The sequence below is a fragment of the Arachis stenosperma genome, chromosome 9, assembly GCF_014773155.1.
Source record: "Arachis stenosperma cultivar V10309 chromosome 9, arast.V10309.gnm1.PFL2, whole genome shotgun sequence".
NCBI lineage: Eukaryota > Viridiplantae > Streptophyta > Magnoliopsida > Fabales > Fabaceae > Arachis > Arachis stenosperma.
The window spans coordinates 19,266,900-19,293,433 of record NC_080385.1 but is presented as its reverse complement, the minus strand read 5'-3'; the positions used below and the strand labels follow the sequence as shown (position 1 = coordinate 19,293,433).

Genomic DNA, 26,534 nt, shown 5'->3' with positions numbered 1-26,534 from the left:
GATGGTGGCAGCTGGAACCTATGCCGATGGCTGTGATAGGAGAACAAGGGCACAAATACGGGGAAGAATTTGCCGTGGACCATTTCTGGGAGTTGAGTTTCTCATCTTTAATTTAAAAAAAGTTAATTCTTATAGTCTCCTTTCCTTTCAAGTAAAAGCTATCTTACTGTTCCGAAGAGTTTTCAAGACTCAATTTCAATGTATTCTATGTAACACACTGATTGCAGAAGTTCTTATATGTTGTCCTGATTGTACACATGTACAATGGATATATCAAATGCCAACTACAATTCCATTCTACACATCAATGGTGATTTTCAAGAGGTCAAGGATTTTCGAAAGAGGTCTTTTAATTTCAGACTCAACTTATTTTATCAGTGATAAACTTGAGATGTATACAACTTTCACATATTGTATACTGGTACACTTCCAGTGTCATAATGTCAGGTGTACCTGCTGCAACTCAAGTTTTCCAAATAACGGGAGAACCGACATATTCAATTGAAGAGGACCTACTTAACCATTCCATTTATAAGCCCATATCCGAGCTGAAGGATTCAATTGAGGTGCACATGCATTCATGCATTGTTGTCTCCAAAGCCTGATTTCAGTTATATGTAATAAATTGATAGATTAGTAGATCTAGATTAATATAAACAAACATGCAGAATGGGCTCTTTGTCACTATTGACACAGTTATATCCATTGATCCTAAGAATGGGTAGTGGTATAAGAGTTGCAAGTATTGCTTCCATTCTTTACAAGAAGTCGAGAACTCATACCATTGTGCTAGGTGTAAGACATACCCATCGTCTCACACTCCAAGGTATATCTTATTATAATTTTTTAACACTTTCTGTAATAATGTCCTATAGTCTATTTGAATACGATTCATGTTATGGTATACAGGTTTAGCATAAACATGCGAGTTACTGATGAGACTGATACGGCTTCCTTCCTACTGTGCGATAAGGAAGCGTCCAAATTCTTTGGTATATTCGCATCCGATCTCAAACTTGCACAACTAACCAGGGTATTATGCATTTTTTCCAGCTATGAATCTTCTTTATAACACACTTTCTTGAAGCCATTATAATTTCTTTTTTGCATTTGTAGGGTGGAGTTAATGAAGAATATCCAACAGAGCTTAACTCACTGATGGGAAAGAAATTTCTGTTCAAAGTTTCTGTGAAAATGGAAGATCTGAATGCATTCCAATCATATAGGATAATTGTTACTAAACTCTGTGGGGACAACTCAGTTATAACAAAATTTACTGCAAAGAATAGCTTAGACGAGGTTATAAAATCCTTCAAAATTTTGGTGGTTATCTTTGTATTTGAGTTGTATATTTATTTTGTTTATGCCATGCAGCACAATATGGGTATGGATAATTATGAACTGCTGAGCATGAACACTGACTCTGCTGAAACTCCAAAGGTATAAATGTAGAACAAATATTTCTCTAGATCTGTTATACATGCATCATGTTTAAAACATGTGTTATACCAACCCGATTGAATTTTTAGGGTACAATTTCTCCCTCTGTTGAGACTCTATCCCAGGGAACAAATGATGCATTCTCAACTCCAAATGATAAAATCATCACTGGTGGGTGGTCTAAGAAGCTGATCAAGCTATACCCAGATTCTGGCCATGCATCATTCTCCAGGAAAGTGACAATGGGTGTCACTGCAACCATTGTCGAGATTCATGATGATTAGTGTCATTGCTATGTAATAAACTAATCTAGGCCTTATCGGTTTTACCGACGGACCAGATTATGTGTATAATATATAGTGATTACCTAAGTTGTATCGTTGGATCTTCTGCATCCAACTTTGTGGTTTGCCTTATGCTATGTCATTAGCTTGAATAATGTATAGTTGACTTATACCAACCATTAATATAGTCGTTTGGCTTGGAATGTGTCTATGTAGTCGAAGCAGACGTGATCTCCATGAGACTGTTTTGCTTCTTATGTCTTCATTTGAAGTTCAATGAAATCATGCTATTTTGCTATATGACATCAGGCTTTGGATCAGAGAATGCGATTTACTAATTGAATACAACTCCAGTTGCACACTAATCAACTTAGGCGATAGCTATAATGAAAAGAGATCACGAAGGTAATTTTAGTTTAAAAATTTATTTAATATGTAATTTTAGACATTTGTATTCTTCTATAAATTTGTTACCTTTTTGAATAAATTATTTTTGGATACTTTTTCACTTTAGTTTACAATTCTTCTATCATGTATTTATTGTAACTAAACGGTAATCTTAACCTTAACTTTTTTGTTTTTACCATTTTCTTAAAAATAAAATTAGATAATTTTATTCTTATGATCTAACTTAAAATAAAAAATCTTTATTTAATTAGTTATTCTAACAATAGCTTAATATTAACTGATTTTTATTAAACTTAGCATACCCGTGCATCGCACGGGACACTTCAAGTTGAATACAACCCCAGTTGCACACTAATCAACTTAGGCTATAGCTATAATTAAGCAATGACAAAATACATTGTGTACAAATATGGCCACCTTATCCATCCCTTATTCAATGGAGTGGCGGTGACTTGTCACAATTTTATATGTGCACAAATTGTGTTGATCCTACCACTTTGCATACTTTTGGCAAGTTAAAATATGAATGACAAATTGGTGATAACAAACTGCTATGAAATTTTATATTCCTACTAACTTGAGAACTCTTGATAACTTACCATGTGGACTGGATCTTAATTATACAAAAAATACGTATACAGTTACTTCGTGTTGTTACTTTAATAGATAGTGGTGAAATTTGGATTATTAGATGAAACAAGATTGAACCATATACTGACATCAAACATCATAAAATCCAGCCCTTCATCCTTCAGTCATGATCCCTTTCCCTTCATTGGAAATCGAATCCCAAACTCTTCTCAATTACTCTGCCCCACCAAACTTGGCTTTATCATCCCATCCCTTTCGTTTATATAGTGCCTATTACATTGTCTTATAAGTACTTTTTTCATCATCTTCACTACCCATTTCTTGCTCTAATCAAACCTATTACATTTTCTGATATCATGATCGCCATAGAGAAGAGGCTCCTTCCATCCGAATTTGATGATGACTAGATTTTTTATCTCCACGTTGACCCTCTTGCTGTAAGTCATCGCTAACCATCTTCTTAACTTACTCCACTTTGTACAAATCCTTGGATATTAGTCTATCTTACTTTTTTTATAGATTAAATTCTGTTTCTTCACTTCACAAATCATACATGAGCTGCCATCCCTCTTCTATAGGAAATACAGACCCCTCCTTGGTGAAAGGATGATTGTGATGGACCTCAACAACAACCAAATAGAGATTTCTCTATGCAAAGGTAACTCTTCTGGCTATATTGTACATGGTTTTCAAAACCTGGTCAATTGCTTTAGCCTTTCATCGGAAGGGTGGATAAAAATAATGTATGTAGGTGAAGATGTTTTTATTGTGATGAAGGTCAAAGACAACTTCATGGCTACTAAGGAACCTTCTTATCCATCTCTTGAGTTAGCTAGCAACTATTATCATTTGACACATGAATCTACATCAAGAGAGGTACTTGTGGGTTTCTGTTAGCCAATTATTTTCAACCCAACCCACCAAGAAAATGCCACAAAAAAAATGTCCACCCAAAATATCCATACACAAGGACCATGCCAGTACCATATTGCAACAACTCTTCAAACTGGTTATTTTGGTTACCCTTCTGAAATCGAAACTATCTCTAAGGAAACCTATTGTCTCGACTACTCTCAGAAGCATGGATATCTAAATCAACCCATTCTTCCTGATGAAACTTTACCGACCGCTGAGTTAAGGAATGGTTCGGTGATTCTTCCAACTAAAATACTCAACAACCTCTCTCAGGCACAGACATCACCTTTGCCAATTAGATACATGTCCTTAGAAGAGAAGGTGATCCTTAACAATCCTACTTCACCAACGGTTAAAAGACAGAGATCATCGCTTCGAAATGCCGATGAAACTAATAGTCCACCACATGTGATGCATGCTCCTATAATCCCTGCAATGAGAACATATCGAATGTACACCTGCATGAAGCTTCCGACCTCAAGCCAAGTGGATAACAGTTTCCTGGTAATTATGTCATCCATCTATCTGTAAAAATCATACATTACATCAACAGAGACAAATTTAATTAACATTCTACTCATGCATCTATTCATACATGCTTGAACAGCTACTACCCTTGCAATTTGCCCAACATGCATTCCCTTCAAGGTATAACAATGTCAAAGTTATACTAGACAATGAATGTTGCTATCGGTTGGAATTAAGGTGGAACAAGTCCAAAAAGGGCCAGTTATATCTCACTAGAGGTTGGAAGAGTTTTGCAAGTAGGAGTGGTTCTGTCCTCAAATTCCATGTCTCACCTGCAGATGAAACCACAATGCATGTCCAAGTCCTAAAGTTATGAAGCATTTTTATCATTAGTCATCTACCTATCCTAATGTGTAGTTTGTAGGTGCTATTTTGTATTCTTAATCTTAACTTATGCATTATGTTCCCTTAAGTCTAGTGTAATGGAATTGATTAAGTAATTGCCCAAATGTCTCCAAAATTTATAATCCATGTTCCTTTTTCACTGACGTACACATGATAGCAGGCCGAAAAGCTTCTGATTAATTTGTGATTCACCACTTATTAACCCCAACAGATAAACTCAGCAAGAATTTGACATTAACATCAACCTAATCTTGGCTCATCATGCAGTGTAATAGCTAACTTAGGGTTGAACTTTTAACAAATACAACATTGAAAGTTTCACATACAATCAGGGAGTTAATATGGAAAATTAATTAGTAACCAGCATCTGTATAATAAACTTGTGCAATATTATATATCTATTTATTTATTTTTTTGTTGAGTGAATATGGCATGTATGTGTCTGCCTTTCACTAATTGAGTCTAATAATATATTTGCAGCATGTTAATAAGTAATGGTTATAAAGTCAAGCCTTCTATAAAAGAAGTACATACAATGTTACCTACACCACTGAAGTTTTTTAACTTCTACCATAACAGAAACATTTTTTCTCTCATACATGGCCATTAGTTTGTCATTTTCCTGCCATCGAATAGTGTACTATTCTCTAATTACAATGTCAAGAGTTGGCAGCCTTAACTCAACAGTCATGATTACTTTTCTTCCAAGCCGCCTGTGGGAATTGTGTAGCAGACTACCACCGATTTGAGACCTTTCCTTCATATCTTCGGCTATGCCTTGCTAACCCCTTTCTGTAACTGCATTAGATTTTGTTCTGCTAGATTACACCACCTTCTAGAGTCATCCATTAGTGGGTAAGACAATGGTACAAATGAAGCACAATTAAGGAACACCCTCAACTCTCAACATGTGCATTCGTGCACAAATTCCAATTATATGTTATAGGGTTATATTTCTTTTACTCTATATGGTATGGACATCTAAATAAGAGTACAGGAAATGATGAAATCTCTGTCACCGTCATTAGCACATAAAGTTTATTAAAAGAATACTAATAATTCTAATTTTATATTTTATATATATCATGAATTTTCTGTCACCCTCATCAGCACAAAATGTTTATTAAAAGAATACTAATAATCCTAATTTTATATTTATATATATCATATATACCATAAAAGGAGTGAAAGACTTCTATTCCTTCAGTAATACCACCCCTGGTGTACTCTGTTATAAATATCAGGTACTTTTGCTCTAAAATGCATTTTACAAGCCACCAAACTATATCTTCTACCAGCTTAACTGATCCAAACATGTAGCTATCCCCAAGTCATTAATGGAACCGCTGGTCTCTATTGTGCAAAACTTTGTTTGCCACATATATCTAATATCTCATATTCGATTCTGCACATGAACAATTACTACTTCGTTCAGTTAAAACTACCTACACCATTAGCCCAACACCTGCTTTGTGCCATAAACGATGCAAGCTGATCAGAGTTTGCATGGCATTGACCAACAATGTCGAGTTTTTATCTCACGGTAGATCCACTGGTGGTATGATTTTCTCCACTCCTCTAGATGCTCATGTTATTTAGTTTGACACTTCTATAGCCATTAATTTAACATGCATTCAATGACATTATTTTGATTTTTTTCAATTGTTAATGTGCCTTTTGCTGATATTTGCAATTTCCTCTTTTATCCATAATAGAAGATGCATGCTTTACCAAGCCTGTTCTATCGAAAGTATTGTCATGACCTAGGCAATCGGATGAAAATAGTGGATGTTAATCGTAACATTGTCCATCTACGGATTATCAAAGGGTATATGACAACCTACATTGTGGAAGGGTTTGATAATTTGGTTCACGTATATCACCTTCTAAATGGAGGTACTATAAAGCTAAGATTCCTATTCAATGATATCTTTTATGTGATCAAGGTGGGGGATGATAAGATGGTTAGCATTCCGATCGTCTTCTTTTCTCTAAGGGACCCGCACACAAATCATATTTCACGAAAAGGAAAAGAGATGGTTCCACTCGATCCTTTTTTCAATGAGATTGAGACATTCCATCATGCAACGTACAAACAAAAGAAGAAGAATAAGAAAAAGATGCGTACCTCGACTTCTCGACTGCCTATAAATGCAGATGCTGCACACTCTTAGAAGAAACCAATCCTTCATGGCGAACCTATCGTTGTACATAACCATTGCCCTGAGATAGCTGATGCTGCTCCCAACAAGAATACCCACGTTTATCATTCAAAATCTCTGGATATTAATCTCAACGAGCTCCCCAAGATTGACGATGATGATCCTGCTGACTCGGACAATCTTGAGCCAAATATCATGGAAGATACTATTTGCACTACCCGAGCTGAGATCGACAACAGTAAATACTCTGTCATACCAGTCAAGTTTCATCAGTTCATCACAACAGCCGCCAACGAACAGTTTGTAGAGCTCCCAAACCATCCGCTGCACTGTGCCCAACTGAACTCGTCAACTTTCACACAGTTTATACCCATCAATCGTCTAGTAGGCTCTATCTATGACACATATGTTTGCTTCATTACCATCCATGAGGCTCACAACTGCTCTATAGTAAGTTTTGATGACCATCTTCCCACATTTCTGTTGCTTTGAAATGTTTTTTTTTCCAAATTTTGATATGCATATTTCTACTCTACATCACCAAGTTCTACCCACTGATTTTGCAGTACGTGCATTCCCTTCTAGGATGGACTTTGTACACCTTCGACATGTTGGAGGCGTTGATTACAATATGGGAACTCGCTGGACGTATATCGTTTCATTCATCGAGGTACAACTTACCAGGGGATGGAGATACTTTGTTAGGAATAACCTCTTAAGGCCAAGCAGTATAATTAGACTTACCGTCACATCCTTGAATAAGTCGGTGATGTACGCGGAGCTTATCAAACTATGATCAGCACAACCTCCAGTATATGTAAATAAATGTTAATGAAGGTATAACAAGTATTTTGTCGAGTTACTCTAGGAACCATTGATCACATCGACCCTTCAAGAAATGCCATTCATATTGCTTATCATATTACATTGTTAGATGTATATCATGGTTCATGGAGTTACTTTTTAATGCACACCATGAAACCCCCTTTTGTATAAGTGATGGAAAAGTTCCATAAGTTAATGTAATCACTCCGTGTAGAATCTATCACCCTATAGTTACTAATCATGTGGGTATCGACTTCTCTTTTTTAATACCAAATACTTATCACTTTTGTGGAATGATTCAACGACTTAAATTCAGCTGCATGAGATAGAGAAAATTTGTTACCATAGTGTGAATTTGTAAGCACAGACGTGAGCAGCATATCCATTTAAGCACAATGACTAATGACTAATATAGCCCATTGTTAACTATAATATTGAGCATTATATATCTATCACTGATCTGTATACTCAAGTGATAACATGTGGTTCATTGTTCATTCTTATTTAACAGAGTTTCCTGATGTATGCCACTGAGCGACGAAACATGAACCATGCCCGTAGTTACATGTCATCGGTGGATTTGTTTACAATATTTCAACGATGTAAAATGAACCAGAACAGTATATTCCCTAAATTAAGCGGGCCTCATGTACACAACAAGATTTCCCAACTTTCGTTGTTAATTCATATCATTAGATGGATTACTTGATTTGTTACCCCGCCACCACGACATTTCAATCCTCAGCCATCCAAATTTTTTTATTTCCCGTGTTCCCGCTTAGTTCCACAATAAACCAAAATGTTTGATAGAAATGTGCACTACTCCATATTCACAATCTAACTCACATTCCCGATACTAGCTGAGTGTGTACCATTTGTCATTCCTTCTCTGCAAAGCATTTTTCCTCGTGTTTGCGTTTCATGGTTCTACTATCATAACTACTGAACATTTTCATTAGCTTTCTATCTCTATTGTTACATCTCCCGTTTCGATATAATGGACCACGGTAACTTCATACTTAGCTCGAAATTAGCCAGGATGCGTCAAATATTCCTCTTAAATCAGCGAAGAATACCACCACAAGGTCCAACATTTGAAAGGACAATCCCAGCCGGTGAGCTTCTTTAACTCATCATATTAACATGCAAAGTCCTTTGGTTAGGTCCATGCTTTTTTCATTTACCATATACTAATTGTAGTCAATGGTTAATATTAAATAGATCCGAATTTGAAACCACTACTGCCTTTTAAGAGAAGTTCTGCCACGGTCAAACAATCCCCATCATCATCCCAGGCTATTGATAGACCCAGCAATTCTGATCTCATGGCCAAACACTTCTGGGTATCCGATTCTTCTATGTCAACATTCTCAATTCGTGGCTTCAGGAAGACACAATCTAAAACTACGAGTTATTCACAAAAGAACCCACTCTCAAACCTAACAAATGGTAAAATCCTTTCATATTACAAGTATATAAAAGTATAGTATACCACTGCATTGTTTAACTTGACCTGCCGTATTCTTCGATATGTATTCTATCCTATTTAGTGTACGATAATCAACATGTTGGCCTCAATCCTACTGTGCTAACAATGAACAACAGTAGTGGCAATTATACGGGTAATGACATAAAGAAAAATGCCTCACCAGGCCAAGACTATACCAATATTTCAGGGATTAATGGTGGACCATCAGCCACTCCAACTATAGGACGACATGGGTAACTCCTTACGATAGATTAAAACTTGATTTTACCTCACACTCTTGGAAACGAATCCACTTATTCCATTAAAGAGTTAGAGAAAATCTAAATCTTCTATATTTAACTATGGTATTATATGTTCTGTAATATATCATTGTGATTAATTTTGTTTTTAAGTTAAAATATACTAACATTTGTTTGTTATATAAAAAGGTTACCTGATTTTACATAACTTTTTTTTAATTTTAGATTTGTTAAAATATAAATAACCTTTTTTTATTTGGTTTACTTTAGTATTTATTAGTGTTTGAGTAATTTATATCTTTACATTGTAAAGGATAATATTATAACCTATAAATGTTTAATTATATGTTCATGTTGTTAAAAACATTAAAGTATTTTTATATGATGGGACGTGTGAAAATTACGAGGTTAAACTTTTAACGAGCACAGAAATTAATTGTTTACAGATTTGGAAATTTATTTAATCAAAAAGTGACTAGCAATAATATTTTTCTCTATCTAAGGATTGTTACTAACTGCTGAGTTTAATAATATCATTTTTTTGCTAGATAATTACTTATCCAATTTTTTAAGATTAAAAATAGTTACATAATATATAATAATCTTATACACCTAAAATTATAAATAGGGAAACGGATCACAAAGAAAGCTATCGAAATAATGAAAGAAACCCGACCTTTCGCACTGGACGGAGTTGTGGATAATTAGAAGTCTGCATTCTTCTTCAACGAACAATCATCATCAGATATGCATCCTGTTAATCCAACAGGTCACGATTCCATGCCAGATTTCGAAGGTTAGCTCCTTAACCTAATGGTTAAATAACAGTGTTCAGTTAATTTAACAATCACTAAATTGAGACTCGCGTAATGTGTGGAATAGTAAATTCATGATATAAAGTAATATAGTCGGTATTATATTATTTACATACTAATAGAATTAGAGTGCATCCATGCGATACAGGTGGAGATAAGTTAATTATATTATTTAGAGATTGATTACATTATATGTAACCAATTCTTTATTTTGAATCTTTTTATGTTAAAGATATCTTGCCGAATATTTAATTCGTGATCTGAAAATAATTTTGTATAATTAGTTGACTAAAGTATAATATAAATTAAAAAATAATTGATTATTTTAAGAATTTGAGTTGAATTATTTTTTAAAAAATTCATAGGTCTAAAAATAATTGATTATTTTTTATAAAAAATTAAATATACATTTAATATACATGTAGAGCTTATAGAACTAATGCAGTCACCTAGTATAAATATTTGAACATGTATAAAAGCCACGCAGATCATTTTTGAATTAATTTCTTTTTTCATCTTCAAATTCTCTTTCACTCTATATGACACTTCTTGCACAACAATAAGCTATTGCCACATAATTCTCCTATGCAGCCTCATCCTCGCAGAGCAATTCCTTTGACTCTAATTACATTCTTGGCTCAATCTTTCATGGTAATTTAAAATGGTTCCAATTATGTAACTTGGCAATAACATACACTTTTTTGCTATTGGTGACCATAACATATGAGATGATATTCAAGAATAAAAAAATAAAAAAAACTCAGAATAACATACCGACACAAAAACTCATACCACGAGCAACAAAGAATTCGGTACGACTAAACATCTTAACAAAGACTTCTAATCAATTATTCAAAAATAAAAAATTGAATTCGAAAACAAAAATACTCAGCATCTGGTACACGAATCCCCACGCTTCGTACAGCTGAACCAGCAAGTGCACTGGGTCATCCAAGTAATACCTGAGCGAGTCAGGGTCGATCCCACGAGGATTGTGGTTTGAAGCAAGCTATGGTTATCTTGCAGGTCTTAGTCAGGTGGGTAGAAGAGTTGTTGGATTTGTGAATCTAAACTAGGTTGACATGTTTAATTGCATAAAAGGGAATAAAAAGAAAAAGGATACTCAGAACTCAGAAGTAGTGTAAACTATGATAAGAAGGTGGTTAAGGCTTGGAGATGCTTTGTCCTTTTGGATTAACTCAGGTATTGCTGTCTTCTTCAATTGTGAATGATTTCTTCTATGGCAGGCTGTATGTGATCAACGCCATACGGCCGCAGTCGTCAATCTCCTCCAGATCTGAATCCCAGGGTTAGTGCGGATCCATTCTGATTGAGGGTGAAGCTCAAGCAGTCCATTCTCCTTAATGATCTTACTCAAAATGCCACAGACAAGGTCGAATCTTCCAGATTAGAGAATGCTACGCCTTTGGGTTCTAGCCTCTACCACAGAGACCCTAATCTCCCCATACCTCAGCTGAACTGGTGTCTCAAGAAGTTCCTAACGAAGTCGTGGATTAGCCGTCTAAGAGATGTATAATCAAGCTGGCAGTTTGATGCTTTCCAGTCATGTATTCACACGAACCCAAGAAGAACACGGGTGGTTGTCAAGCACGCGATCTTAGTATGAAGAATGGAGATGATTGTCACAGGTCATTCCATTCATCAAGTTGAAAAATGAAGATACATCTTAGAATTGAATCAAACACAGATTGAAAAGAAACAGTAATAATTTTATTAATTCATAGAACTCAGCAGGGCTCCTCCCCTCAACCTAGGAGGTTTAGAAACTCACATTGATAGGAAACACAATGATAAAATGAAAATATGGCATAAAGCTCTGTATGATTATGTAAAATATCCCTTAAATACTAAACTAATGACTAAGAAGCGTAAAACAGTCTTTTTAGTGCTAAAATCCACTTCTGGGGCCCACTTGGTGAGTGTTTGGGCTGAGCTTTAATGAGATACACATGCTAGGAGGCCTCTAGGGCATTGAACGCTAACTAGGGGGGTCCTCTTTGGGCATTTGGATGCAGGTCTCCTCCTTTGGGTGCTGGACGCCTAGAATGGTGTAGGAGGCTGGCGTTGAATGCCATTTTTGGGCCTTCTATTCTGAAGCAAAGTATAGACTATTATACAATGCTGGAAAGCTCTGGAAGTCAACTTTCCATAATCGTTAAGAATGCTCTATTTGGACTTCTGTAACTCCAGAAAAGCTCTTCTGAATGTAAGGAGGTCAGATCCGGACAACATCTGCTGTGCTTTCTCTGTCTCTGAATAAGACTTTTGCTCCAGCTCCGCAATTTCAGCCAAAAAATACTTGAAATTGCCTAAAAATACACAAACTCAAAGTAAAATCCAAAAATATAAATTTAACACTAAAACCTATGAAAACTTAATAAAAATCAAACAAAACATGCTAAAAACTATATGAAAATGATGCCAAAAAGCGTATAAAATATCCGCTCATCACAACACCAAACTTAAACTGTTGCTTGTCCCCAAGTAACTAAAAACACAGTAGGATAAAAAGAAGAGTAAGATACAATAAATCTCAGAGTTTCCAATGAAGCTCAGTTTTAATTAGATGAGCGGGACTTAGTAGCTTTTTCCTTCTGAATAGTTTTGGCATCTCACTATCCATTGAAACTAAGAAATGTTGGTCTCTTTAGGAACATAGAATCCAGATGATATTATTGACTCTCATAGTTTAGTTCTTTTTTATTCTTGAACACAGCTTTCAGAGTCTTGGCCGTGACCCTAAGCACTTTGTTTTCCAGTATTACCACTGGATACATAAATGCCACAGACACTTTAACTGGGTGAACCCTTTCGGATTGTGACTCAGCTTTGCTAGAATCCTCAGATAGAGGTGTCCAGAGTTCTTAAGCACACTCTTTTTGCTTTGGACCATGACTTTAACTGCTCAGTCTCAAGCTTTTCACTTGACACCTTCACACCACAAGCATATGGTTAGGGACAGCTTGGTTGAGTCGTTTAAGCTAGGATTTTATTCCTTGTAGGCCCTCCTAACTATTGATGCTCAAAACCTTTGATCCTTTTACCCTTGCCTTTTGATTTAAAGGGTTATTGGCTTTTTTCTCTTGCCTTTTGGTTTAAAGAGCTATTGGCTTTTTCTACTTTTTATTTTTCATTTTTTTCGCTTATTTTTTTTCGCATGCATATATATTAATTTTTTCTTTTGCAACATGCTTTTTCTTTTTCTTTTTGCTGCTTTTTCTTGCTTCAAGAATCAATTTTTGGATTTTTTTTATTACCAATAATACTTCACTTTCATCATCATTCTTTCAAGAGCCAACATTCTAAAATTCCAACTTCAAATATGCATTGTTTATTCATACATTCAGAAAATAAAAGTAATGCCACCACATCAAAATAATTGAACTATTCTTATTTTATAACTTGAAATTCATGTATCTATCAATTCTTTTCAAATAAAATTTTCTGTTAAGAAAGGTGAGAGATATATGAAACATTTTACAACTTTAAGACATAAATGGAAATGATCATGCAATAAGAACAAGAGAACACACAATACAACATAACAAAAAAAAAACAGAAAAATAACATAAGAAAAGGAGATAAAGAGAATGAATCCACCTTTAATGGTGGTGGCTAGTGCTCTTCCTTGAGGATCCAATGTAGTGCTTGATCTCTTCAATGTCACTCCTTTGTCTTTGTTGTTCTTCCCTCATAGCCCTTTGAACTTTTCTGATGGATCTTTGGTCTTCCCTTATTTCATTGAGGATGGTGGAATGCTCTTGATGCTCCAACTTCAATTGCTCCATGTTAGAGCTCAATTCTCCCATGGAAGTATGCCATTGATCCCAATAGCTTTGAGGGGGAAAATACATCCCTTGAGGCATCTCAGGGATCTCATGCTGAGGTGGCTGTACAGGCTCTTATGCATACTTTCTAGTTTGCTCCATCTTCTTCTCAGTGATGGGCTTATCTTCCCCAATGGAGATATCTCCCTCTATGATAATTCCAATTGAATTGCATAGATGACAGATGAGGTGAGGGAATGCCAACCTTGCGTTGGTGGATGACTTCTCAGTTATCTTGTACAGTTCTTGATGGATCACCTCACGTACTTCTACCTCACTTCTAATCATGATACAATGGATCATGATGGCCCTTTCAATAGTCACTTCTGACTGATTGATAGTAGGGATGATAGAGCATTGGATGAATTCCAACCATCCTCTAGCTATGTGCTTTAGGTCAAGTATTCTTAGTTGAATGAGCTTATCTTGGGAATCCCTTTTCCACTGTGCTCCTTCCACACAAATGTTTAAGAGCACTTGATCCAGTCTCTGATCAAAGTTGACTCTCCTAGTGTAAGGATGTGGGTCTCCTTACATCCGAGGCAAGTTGAACGCCAATCTCACACTTTCTGGGCTAAAATCTAAGATTCTCCCTTGGACCATGGTGCTCCAATTCTTTGGATTTGGGTTCACACTAATGTCATGGTTTTTAGTAACCCATGCATTAGCATAGAATTCTTGCACCATTAAAATCCCAACATCTTGAATGGGATTGATTAGGACTTTCCAACCTCTTCTCCGGATCTCTCTTTGGATTTTCGGATAATCATTCTTCTTGAGCTTGAAAGGGACCTCAGGGATCACATTCTTTTCTGCCACTACTTCATAAAAGTGGTCTTGGTGGGCTTTGATGATGATCTCTCCATCTCCCAAGATTCAGAGGTGGCGGATACTGCATTTTCTTTCCTCTTTCTAGAGGATTCTCCAACCTTGGGTGCCATAAGTGGTAATGGAAAGCAAAAAGTAACTCTTTTCCCATACCAAACTTAAAAGCTGTGCTCGTCCTCGAGCAAAAATTAAGAAAAGAGAAGAATAGAGTAGAAGAAAAAGAAAATAGAAGGAGATAGAGGGAGAGAGAGGGCTTGGCCGAATGGGGTTTTGAGTGTATGAGAAGTGTGTGTATGAAGGGTTAGGAGGAGGGGTATTTATAGGAGGGGGTAGGGTTAGGGTCGGCCATGGGTGGATAATTGGGAAGGAAATTTGATTTTGAAGTGGGTGCCAGTTGGTGGGAGTTATGATGGATTTGGGAAAATGATATGGATGTGATTGGGCTAGGGTATATAGGGAAGTGTGTATAGGGAAGTGTGAAAGAGAGAGAGGGAAAAAGTGCGGTAGGTAAAGATGCTGTGGGACCCACTGATTTTGAGAGGCTAGAAAATTCAGATTTCTTGCCCTCTGCACCGGCGTTTGAATACCCAGGGTCTGCTCCTTGTCTGGCGTTCAACGCCAGCTATGCTGCCCATTGGGGGCATTGAACGCCCAGGGTCTGCTCCCTTGCTGGCATTCAACTCCAACAACACTCCATCCAGAGTGTTATGTTTTCACTGCTGAACATTTCTGTCTCTGTTCTAACTGCTGCACATGATTATGAACCTAAAAAAAACTTAAAGAAAAACAAAATAAAAGAAAATAGAAATAATTAATTAAGGTTGGGTTGCCTCCTAACAAGCGCTTCTTTAACGTCACTAGCTTAATGGTTAGCTCCTTACAGAGGTGAGTATGGGCTCAAAATTTTGCCCCTTATAGTGAACTTTCTTCCTGTCTTCTCATGAATGTGCTCCACATGCTCTAGAGACAGGATACGACTCACTGTATATGGTATGACTGGCTTCTTAGTGAAGACAACTCTCATGCCAGGTGAGAGGCTTTTAGTTGAGACTTTCTTGTCCCTCCAGCCTTTAGGTACTTTCTTCCTAGTACCTTTGTTTCCAGTGCTTGTTAATGGCTGTCCAACACCAAACTTAGAATTGATGTTTGGGGATTTAGTACAGCTCTGCACTGAAAGATATGGTTGGAACACTAAGTGTTGCACCATTGTCTCTTGCTTATCAGAGGGAGAATTGGGTTTGGACATCTTGAACAAGATGTAGTCCTCTCCTAGTTGGAAAACCATTTCTCCCTTTGCCACATTAATCATGGCATTTGCAGTAGCTAGGAAAGGTCTTCCGAGGATGATAGAATCATCCTCATCCTCTCCTATGTCCAAGACTATGAAGTTTGTAGGGATGTAGTGGTCTTCAACCTTCACTAAGACATCCTCTACTGAGCCATATGGCTTCTTTATTGACTTGTCTGCCATCTCTAGTGAGAAGTTTCCAGCTTGTACCTCAAAGATTTCCAACTTCTCCATTACAGAGAGTGGCATGAGGTTTATACTTGACCCTAGGTCATACAAAGCCTTCTCAAAGGTCATGGTGCCTATGGTGCAAGGAATAAGAAGCGTCCAGGATCTGAAAGCTTCTGAGGTAGCTTCTGCTAAACCAAAGCATTGAGTTATTTGGAAAGCAATGGAGGTTCTTCCTCCAAAGGCTTTGTACCAAATAGCTTGGCATTCAGCTTCGTGAGAGCTCCTAGGTACCGAGCAATTTGCTCTTCCCTAGTGTCTTCATCCTCATCAGAGGATGAGTATTCATCAGAACTTATGCATTGTAGAAGTGCATGTAAAAGAACCACTATGGTCTCTATATGAGCCTTGGCTTTCTTTAGTTTTTGGATAGGGATTTTTTGATTGGGTATTGAGAACTCAGAGTGTGTGCCTTTACTGGCGTTCAACGCTAGCTCTGATGACTCTTTTGGTGTTGAACGCCCATGCTGTATACCCTTACTGGCGTTAAACGCCAATTCCCTTACCATTTTGGGCGTTGAACGCCCAGCAGGGATGTCCTGAACGCCAGCTTTTCTATCTGGCTGGGAGTTGAATGGCCATCCAGTGTTCCATGGCTGGCATTCAACGCCAGCTCTGTTGCCAGGATGGGCATTAAATGTCCAGTGAGGGCTTCCTCACTGGTATTTAGTGCCAGGCTTTTAGCCAATTTGGGCATTGAACACCCAGTGAGATCTTCCTCATTGGCATTCAATGCCTTTTTAGTCTCTCCAGGTTTGGCCTCAGCCTCAGTAGTGATAGCCTTGCACTCTTCTCTTGGGTTCACCTCAGTGTTACTAGGAAGAGTGTCAGGAGGGGTCTTAGGGATCCTCTTGCTCAGTTGACCAACTTGTACCTCTAAATTTCTGATGGAAGCCCTTGTTTCAGTTTTGAAACTATGAGCGGTCTTAGAGAGGCTTGAGACTAGAGTAACTAAGTCAGAAAGGCTCTGCTTAGAGGTCTCCATATTCCCTTTAGAAGATGGGAATGGTGGTCTGTTGTTGAACCTGTTCTGGTTCCTTCCACCTTGATTATTATTGAAACCTTGTTGAGGCTTCTGTTGATCCTTCCATGAGAGGTTAGGATGATTCCTCCGTGAAGGATTGTAGGTGTTTCCATAGGGTTCTCCCATGTAATTCACCTCCTCCATAGTGGGTTGATCAGGATCATAAGCTTTTACTTCAGAATAAGCTTCTTGGGTACTGCCAGTTGCAGTTTGCATTCCAATAAAATGCTGAGAGATCATATTGACCTGCTGGGTCAAGATTTTGTTTTGAGCCAATATGGCATTTAGGGTATCAACTTCAAGAACTCATTTCTTCTGAAGTACCTCATTACTTATAGGGATTCTTTCAGAAGTGTACATGAATTAGTTGTTTGCAACCATCTCAATGAGTTATCTTATTTCTACAGGCGTTTTCTTCAAGTAGAGTGATCCACCTGCAGAGTTGTCTAATGAGATTTTGGACATCTTAGACATACCATCATAGAACACGCCTATGATAGACCATTCTGAGAGCATGTCAAGAGGACATCTCTTGATCAGTTACTTGTATCTTTCCCAAGGTTCATAGAGGGATTCACCTTCTCTTTTTCTGAAGGTTTGAACTTCCACTCTAACTTTGCTCATCTTTTGAGGAGGAAAGAATTTAGCCAAAAAAGCATTAACCAGCTTTTTCCAAGAATCTAGGCTCTCTTTAGGTTGAGAATCTAACCATATCTTAGCTTTGTCAATTACAGCAAAGGGAAAGAGCATAAGTTTATATACCTCAGGATTCACTCCATTGGTCTTAACAATGTCACAGATTTGTAAGAATTCAGCTAAGAACTGATGTGGATCTTCCAGTGAAAGTCCATGGAACTTGCAATTCTGTTGCAAAAGAGAGACTAACTGAGGCTTAAGCTTAAAGTTGTTAGCTCCAATGGCAGATACAGAGATACTTCTGCCATAAAAGTCAGAGGTAGGCATGGTGAAGTCACCAAGAACCTTTCTTGCCTCTTCTTGAGGTTCGGCCATGTCTTCAATTTCTAGTTCAAAATTTTCTGAAAGGTTTCTTCCGAAGTGTTGTGCTTTAATTTGTTGTAAGCTCCTCCTTAAAGTCCTTTTAAGTTCAGGATCAAGATTAAAGAGAGGTTCTTTATCCCTGTTCCTGGTCATAAACAAGAAAAGAAGAAACCAAGGACAGAAGAGAATGGGAGTTCTATGTTCAAGAACAGAGGACTCCCTGTGAGATGTGAAGAAAGAAGATGAAGATAGAAGAAGGGGAAGAAGAATAATTCGAATAAATAGAAGTAGAAAAGATAAACAATAATTAAAATATTTTTATTTTTGTTTTATTTATTTATATAATTCAAAAATAAAGGTTTGTAAATTAAAAAGATTTGAAAATAAGTTAATGAATTTCGAAAATTAGAAGAGAGAAGAATTAGTTAGGAAGTTTCGAAACAGAAGAGAGAGAAGATAAGTAACTAATTAAAAAAAGATTTGAAAATAAGATAAGATAGAAGATTAGAAAAGATTTGAATTTTGAAATTTGAATTTGAAATTTGAAATTTTGAATTTTGAAAAAGTCAACAAGATAAAATAAAGATGTGAAAGATTTGAAGTTTTGAAAAGGTCTGATTTTTAAATTTGAAATTTGAAATTTAAATTTTGAAATTTGAAATTGAGTTTTAAAATTTCAATTTGAAATAAGATAATATAAGACTTTTTAATTTTAAAGAAAGATAAAAAGATGAGATAAGATTTTGAAAAAGATAAGATTTTTGAAAAGATTTGAATTTTGAAAATTGAAAAATAAGATAAGATAAGATAGAAATTTAAAATTAAAATCTGAATTTTTAATGTGATTTTCAAAAATTTTAATTAAAATAAAGATAGAAAAGATATTTTTTATTTTTGAATTTAATGAGGGAAGAGAAAAAGAACAAAACGACACCAAACTTAAAATGTTTAGATCTAAAGGGACCTAGTATGCGAAAATTTGAAGACAAACACCAAAAAGACACCAAACTTGAAATTTTTAAGATCAAAACAAAAAGAAAAACAAGAACACTTTGAAGATCAAGACGAACACCAAGAACAAAACTCAAAGAATTCAAAGAACACAAGAACATGCAAAAGACACCAAACTAAAAATTTTTGAAAACCAAACACAAAATTTTCAAAAAATTAAAGAAAACACACAAGAAGACACCAAACTTAAAGATTGACAAAAGAATCAAATAAAAGAAACTATTTTTGAAAACTTTTTAGAAAAAGGACTAAAAAATTTTGAAAATTTCAACAAGAACAAAAACAAAAGACTCAAACCAAAAACAAAGATTAAACAAAGAAAAGAAAAAAAATTTGAAAAAGTTTTTTATTTTTTTGAAAAAAAAGAAAAATAAAATAAAAGACTCTAACAAAATTAAAGATAATACCTGATCTAGGGAACAAGATAATCCCTCAGTTGTCCAAACTCGAAGAATCCCCGGCAACGGTGCCAAAAACTTGGTGCACGAATCCCCACGCTTCGTACAGCTGAACCAGCAAGTGCACTGGGTCGTCCAAGTAATACCTGAGCGAGTCAGGGTCGATCCCATGAGGATTGTGGTTTGAAGCAAGCTATGGTTATCTTGCAGGTCTTAGTCAGGCGGGTAGAAGAGTTGTTGGATTTGTGAATCTAAACTAGGTTGACATGTTTAATTACATAAAAGGGAATAAAAAGAAAAAGGATACTCAGAACTCAGAAGTAGTGTAAACTATGATAAGAAGGTGGTTAAGGCTTGGAGATGCTTTGTCCTTCTGGATTAACTTTGGTATTACTTTCTTTTTAATTGTGAATAATTTCTTCTACGGCAAGATGTATGTGATCAATGCCGTACGGCCACGGTTGTCAATCTCTTCCAGATCTGAACCCCAGGGTTAGTGCGAATCCATTATGGTTGAGAGTGAAGCTCCTGCAGTCCATTCTCCTTAATGATCCTACTCAAATCGCCACAAACAATGTCAAATCTTCCAAATCAGAGAATGCTGCGCCTTTGGATTCTAGCCTCTACCACAGAGACCATAATCTCTTCATACCTCGGCTGAACTGATGTCTCGAGAAGTCCACAACTAAGTCATGGATTAGCTGTCTAAGAGATGTAAATCAAGCTGACGGTTTGATGCTTTCCAGTCACGTATTCACATGAACCCAAGAAGAACCCGGGTGGTTGTCAGGAACACAGTCTTAATATGAAGAACGGAGATGATTGTCACATGTCATTGCATTCATCAAGTTGAAGAATGAAGATACATCTTAGAATTGAATCAAACACAGATTGAAAAGAAACAGTAATACTTTTATTAACTCATAGAACTCAGCAGGGCTCCTCCCTTCAACCTAGGAGGTTTGAAAACTCATACTGATAGGAAACACAATGATAAAATGAAAATATGGCATAAAGCTCTATATGATTATGTAAAATATTCCTTAAATACTAAACTAATGAATAAGGATTACATAAGAAGGGTAAAACAGTCTTTTTAGTGCTAAAATCCAGTATTGGGGCCCACTTTGTGAGTATTTGGGCTAAGCTTTGATGAGATCCACGTGCTAGGAGGCCTCTAGGGTGTTGAATGCTGGCTAGGGGATCCTCTTTGGGTGTTTGGACATTGGTCTCCTCCTTTAGGCGCTGGACACTTGGAATGGGGCAGAAGGCTGGCGTTGGACGCTAGTTTTAGGCCTTATATTCTGAAGCAAAGTATTGATTATTATACGTTGCTGGAAAGCTCTAGAAGTCAGCTTTGTAAAGCCTTTGAGAAAGCTCTATTTGGACTTATGTAGCTCCAAAAAATCTCTTTCGAGTGCAAGAAGGTCAGATCTGGATAACATCTACCGTGCTTTCTCTGTCTCTTAATCAGACTTTCGCTCCAGCTCCTCAATTTCAGCCAGAAAATACCTGAAATTGCCTAAAAACACACAAACTCAAAGTAGAATAAAAAATGTGAATTTAACACTAAAACCTATGAAAACTTAATAAAAATCAAACAAAACATACTAAAAACTATATGAAAATGATGCCAAAAAGCGTATAAAATATCCGCTCATTAGCATCCACACCATCCGAATCCAAAAACCAAAAAAATAAACAAAGAATCCAAGAATAAATTTGTTTATGAGGCAGTCCTATATGAATATATTGTAAATTTGTTCTATAGAAATAATATTCAGAATCCAAGCATTTCAATCAGATAGGATTAACACAAAGTGATACATTTCCATCAAGTAGTGAAAGAATTTGAGGAAACAAAAAGATACTTCTATTAATTATAAACTCTGAAGTAAGGGATAAAACCATTTTCCTATTCTCAAGTGCAACTTTTACCTAAGGGTCTTCATTTGAAGTCACAGGCAACACAGCCAAAAAGTAAATACTCCTTATAACACAAAAAACCAGAAATGCAGGGATAATGCTTACATGAAAGTGAGATTGGAGTTTTCTCCTAAAAAATTATTGAAAATCCATCTTAGTCGTCTATCCTCACTGAAAATTATTGGTAACCACATTAAGATATTAAGCAAATTAATAAATGCCACAATATATAAGAGATAAATCCCAAGATACTAACAAAAATCATGAACATAATTAACTCAGTAAACAAAATCCAGCTACTCAGTTTCGAACAATGGCAAAACACTAAAACTAGCATAAATGATTTCAAGTATTAAATATTAATTCTTAAACATAACTAATATTGCAAAAATATATAACAAATTAGTCCCTAATACAAAATATATTATCAGTTTAAATAAAGAGGGAAAAACATAACACAATAAGTAAACTAAAGTTCAATGATGATTTATGGCAACAAAAAATTTAACTACAAAAATGATTTACAACAACATCATAATGTTCTGAAAAATTATTAAAATTCCCTTAGCAATGGCAGATTTGAATTAGCTACATCTGTTGAAAGCCTTGCTACCATCAAGCTTGAGTTGTGTTCCTCCTCATGGAACCATCCTACTTCATTCGCCAATATAGCTACCATAAACAAGCCAAATTCACATTAACAACATTATATGTTTGTTTTAACCAAGGTTGTGAGAATCGGATCGGTCATTGAACTGGTCAAATGATTGGTTTAATGCTTCAACAGTTCAACTGGGATCCAACCGTAGTCGAACTAGTTTCATTAAATATATAATAAAATTATTAAAAATTCAATACACAATTTCAAATATATAAATTCAATAATTTTTTAACTAATAAAATTCAAAACTTTTATAATTTGACAATAATTTATTCATATTTTATCATAAAAAATCTATAAAATAAAAAAATTTAATTAAAAATCCATCATCTGCAGAACCTTTCCCTCCTTTTTTACCCTCCAATCCATCCAAGAATTGAAACATTCCGTCCGTCACCGAGCCTGGCCGCACCCAAGCTAAACTTCAGTGGTTCAACACCAATCCCTATAAATCCCAAGCAACCTTACAACAACAAAATTAGAATCACAAACTTACACTTACACTTAAAAATTCAATCCATTAGCAACAAAAAGAATTCAGAGACACAACAATTTCCACAAAAATCTTTCAATCTAAGTATTCAATAAAAAAAATCAGAAAACTCAAAATCCAAATCCAGCAAAATCTAGAAACAAAAAAACTAACGAAAAAAATCCAAACATAACATCCAAACCAAATTCAAAATCACATAAGCAATAATCCAACTCAAAACACAACCCAACTCAAAATCCAAAATTCAGAATGATTAATTCATATAATTCAGAATCCAAATTCTCCCACTCATAATCCAAAATCCAGAATAATTAATTCATATAATTCAGAATCCAAAATCCAGAATACAGAATGATTAATTCATATAATTAACAAAATCCAAAAAAGTTAACTGAAAAAAAAACTAATTAACTCACTACAGCAAGCAATTCATATAGTTAACAAAATAAAAGAAATTAATTGACAATAATAATCGAAGAATCCACTGTGGCAAAGAGCAAAATTTAGCAAAATTTAATGTAGCATTCAAAATCCAGAATCCAAAATTGAATTTATATCAAAATTACGTTCAGTAAAATCTAGAAATACAGGCTCATTAATTCATATAATTAATAAAATAAAAAACCCCAAGAACTCACCGGTCACCGCGACAGAGACCAGAGAAGGCCTACAGTTCTAGGACGACCAGGATGACGACGACGCCGACGCTAAGCTTCAGAGTTCAAACGACTAGACGACAACACCGCTGACACCCGCTTTGATCCGTGACGGTGAGTTCCTTCTGCGCGTTGACATTAGCTCCTATTCGGCATCAATTGTGGTAGAGTGGTAGGACGGTGATCTTCGTTGGAGTTGGAGGATGATTGGAAGCATAAATTAGAGTTGAGGTGTGGTGACTGGAGAGGGAGTGAGGGACTGAAGAAGTGAAGGGCTGGGTCTCAGCAGGTTCAGTAATAGTTTTGTTTTACGTTTTTTTGTGGCGTCAAAATGACGCAGTTTTGGGACAGTAATAAAAAATCGGCATCTTTAAAAACTTGCTCGGTTCAATGATTTAACTGGTTTTTTCATCAATTTTTAGGTTTCACTTAGTCATCAAAATTGCTGGCAATTGCCAAGACATCATTCGAAAAAACAATATTTGGATTGAACTCAAACCACAAAATTTTTATATTTTTAACCATGGACTATGTATGTATATTCCTCATGGTCGACACAAAATTTACCCAAATTGTTATATAGACATTGTCCATGTCAAAACATAAATGCTGCTAATAATGTATTGCTAACTGGAAATTAATGCAGTTATACATGCATTTAATAATACTAGAATAGACTCTGACTACGTACATAACTCCAGGAGAAATGAGCATGAAGGTACTACTATATGATTCATGCATTACTTAATCCTTTCCTAACAACAATCAACTTCGTTTGCTAACATAAACTTTGGCCGTTCTTGCTGAATAGGTCCACACCAACTTTCTCTAGTCGAGTCAGCAGATTCGATTTGGGAGGAAGGTTACTGATATCTCTTATATACCCTGCATGCTGTGTTTTAGAAATAACTCATTTCGCACTGCATTTTCTCAACTAAACATGACAAGCGTTATATGTACTTCAGATAATTAGGATGCTGGAGATGCAATCCATTGTTGCATGTTTTGCAATGCATGCATGTGGAAAGGGGAAAAGTTAGCTAAAAGCAAGAGCAACAGAATTCCTCGATTTGGCCTTTGCTACATGGATGGAAAGGTACAATTGTCGTTTCTTATGCAGGTCCCTGCAACTCTACAAGACCTCCATCGTGGACACCACGACAAAGGTAGGTACTTCAGGAAGAATATCCGTAAGTTTAATTCCATGATTGCGTTTACGTCAATGGCTGGAAAGGTTAACCGAAGCATTAACAATGGCACGACTCCACCGACTTTTTCAATTAATGGTCAGAACTACCATTCAATTGGAAGCCTGATCCCTACCAACAATGAAAGACCAAGATTTGTGCAACTGTACGTCTATGACACAGATAATGAAGTTTTTAATCGGATACTTACTGTAAGGTACATCATTCAAACTTGTATACAGAATAGATTATACCTTGCAAACAAATTAATAGATGTCTAGATGTACATACTTACCAAGTGTTTAACTGTATGTCGCACTTAATAGTTAGAACAATTGTAGGTCCGATGAAATAATCAACAAACTTGAAACTAAAATCATGTCTGAACTCAGTAAGATGCTGGACATATGCAATCCTCTTGCCAAGAGTTTTTGCTTTGCTCGAGATCGGTTTGCTGATAGCGAGCCTTCAAAAATTAAAATGAGGCTGATTAGAAATCGGGAAAAGGATGGACGAGTGTACAACTTACCTACTGCATCTGAGGTTGCCATCTTAATAGTAGGTGACATTGATGACTCAATCCTTGGTAGAGATATTATTATTCAGTCGACAACAAATAAGTTGAAAAGAATAGATGTTATACACCCGTTGTACTTGGCTCTTCAATATCCGTTGATATTTCCATACGGTGAGGATGGTTTCATGACAGGTATTCAGATATCTACTAGATATGACCTGAGTGGTACAAGGAAATGTAAGACGATAAGTATGTGAGTTTTTTTCATACCGTATACAGATGAGATGTAATGAGTCCCCAATCATATTACAATCTATGAGGTTATTCCAATAATTCCTGGTCGATGTGTACACGATGATTGAGTCTGAACGGCTTAGTTCTATCAAACATAACCAACCCAGACTAAGGGTGGACATAGGGGTGCACATGGGGCCGGGTGAAGCCGGGTTCGCTGTGACCCGAACCCGACCCTAAATAATGACCGGGTCTGTTTATGAGACCCTTACCTGGCCCAAGACCCGATGAAATCGTGTTACTTTCGGGCCACACTTAAGCCGGGTCTAGACCGAGTGAAGTCCGGGTCTTGATCAACTTTATCACGACATCACCAAAAATTAGATTCTACATCTTTTGAACCTCTAAATTTTGGAAAATAATTATTCCATAACATTGTAACATTCACATAATAATAATTTAGAATCTAATAATAATAATTTAAAGTTTCATAATAATAATTATGTCAATTACACACTAAACATTCAAAGTTCAAAAGACAAGTAAACAAAGTTAACAACCAACGCAAGATTAACATAATAATAATAATTTATAGTGTCATACCAACCAATAACAACAAACTATTAAGTAGCAAACAACTACAGAATAAAATGCATTTGATTCGTAGCTTGCTCTCAAGGTTGTGAACTTGATTCTTGTTGTGTGGATGTGCTAGTAACATCTGCAAAACATAAAAATTAGTCTCTCAAGATTATCATATGAATTAAATTAAATAATAAGAAAAGTAAAGACATCATAAAGTAAATATACCATTAACAATCTTGTCACTACTGTCAAATTGATCAAACTCAAGTTCTTCAAATATCTGCTTAGAAGGATACAACCAACTTTGAGTGCAGATTAAAGCTTCTATCATTTTTGGTGACAAAGAGCTACGATAAAGATCAACCACACGCCCACCGGTACTAAAGCATGATTCAGATGCAACAGTTGAAACTGGAATACCAAAGACATCACGGGCTATGGGAGAAAGAATTCTATATTTTGATCCATTTAATTTCCACCAAGCCAATATATCAAAATTCTCATCTTCGACGTCGACAGGATCTTCGGCCAAATATTTCTCAACATCAGATTTGCTATCTGCATTAGCTTTTTCTTTCTTTTGTTTTTTCCACAAATTCACTCTATTTGC

General features: G+C 35.9%; 2 protein-coding genes across 2 annotated transcripts; both read left to right on the top strand.

Annotated features, from left to right (window-relative positions):
* The first annotated feature begins 264 nt into the window (after positions 1–264).
* On the top strand, positions 265–1,724 carry LOC130949206 (uncharacterized). The gene is made up of 7 exons (XM_057877994.1): positions 265–344; positions 434–566; positions 669–721; positions 910–1,033; positions 1,117–1,299; positions 1,375–1,440; positions 1,530–1,724. The coding sequence occupies exons 1-7, from the start codon at positions 265–267 to the stop codon at positions 1,722–1,724; spliced, it is 834 nt and encodes a 277-aa protein (XP_057733977.1).
* A 22,761-nt stretch (positions 1,725–24,485) lies between these two features.
* LOC130949205 (uncharacterized) lies at positions 24,486–25,362 on the top strand. Its single transcript, XM_057877993.1, has 2 exons — positions 24,486–24,805; positions 24,930–25,362. Exons 1-2 carry the CDS (start codon positions 24,486–24,488, stop codon positions 25,360–25,362), a joined length of 753 nt encoding a protein of 250 aa, XP_057733976.1.
* The last annotated feature ends 1,172 nt before the right edge of the window (positions 25,363–26,534 follow it).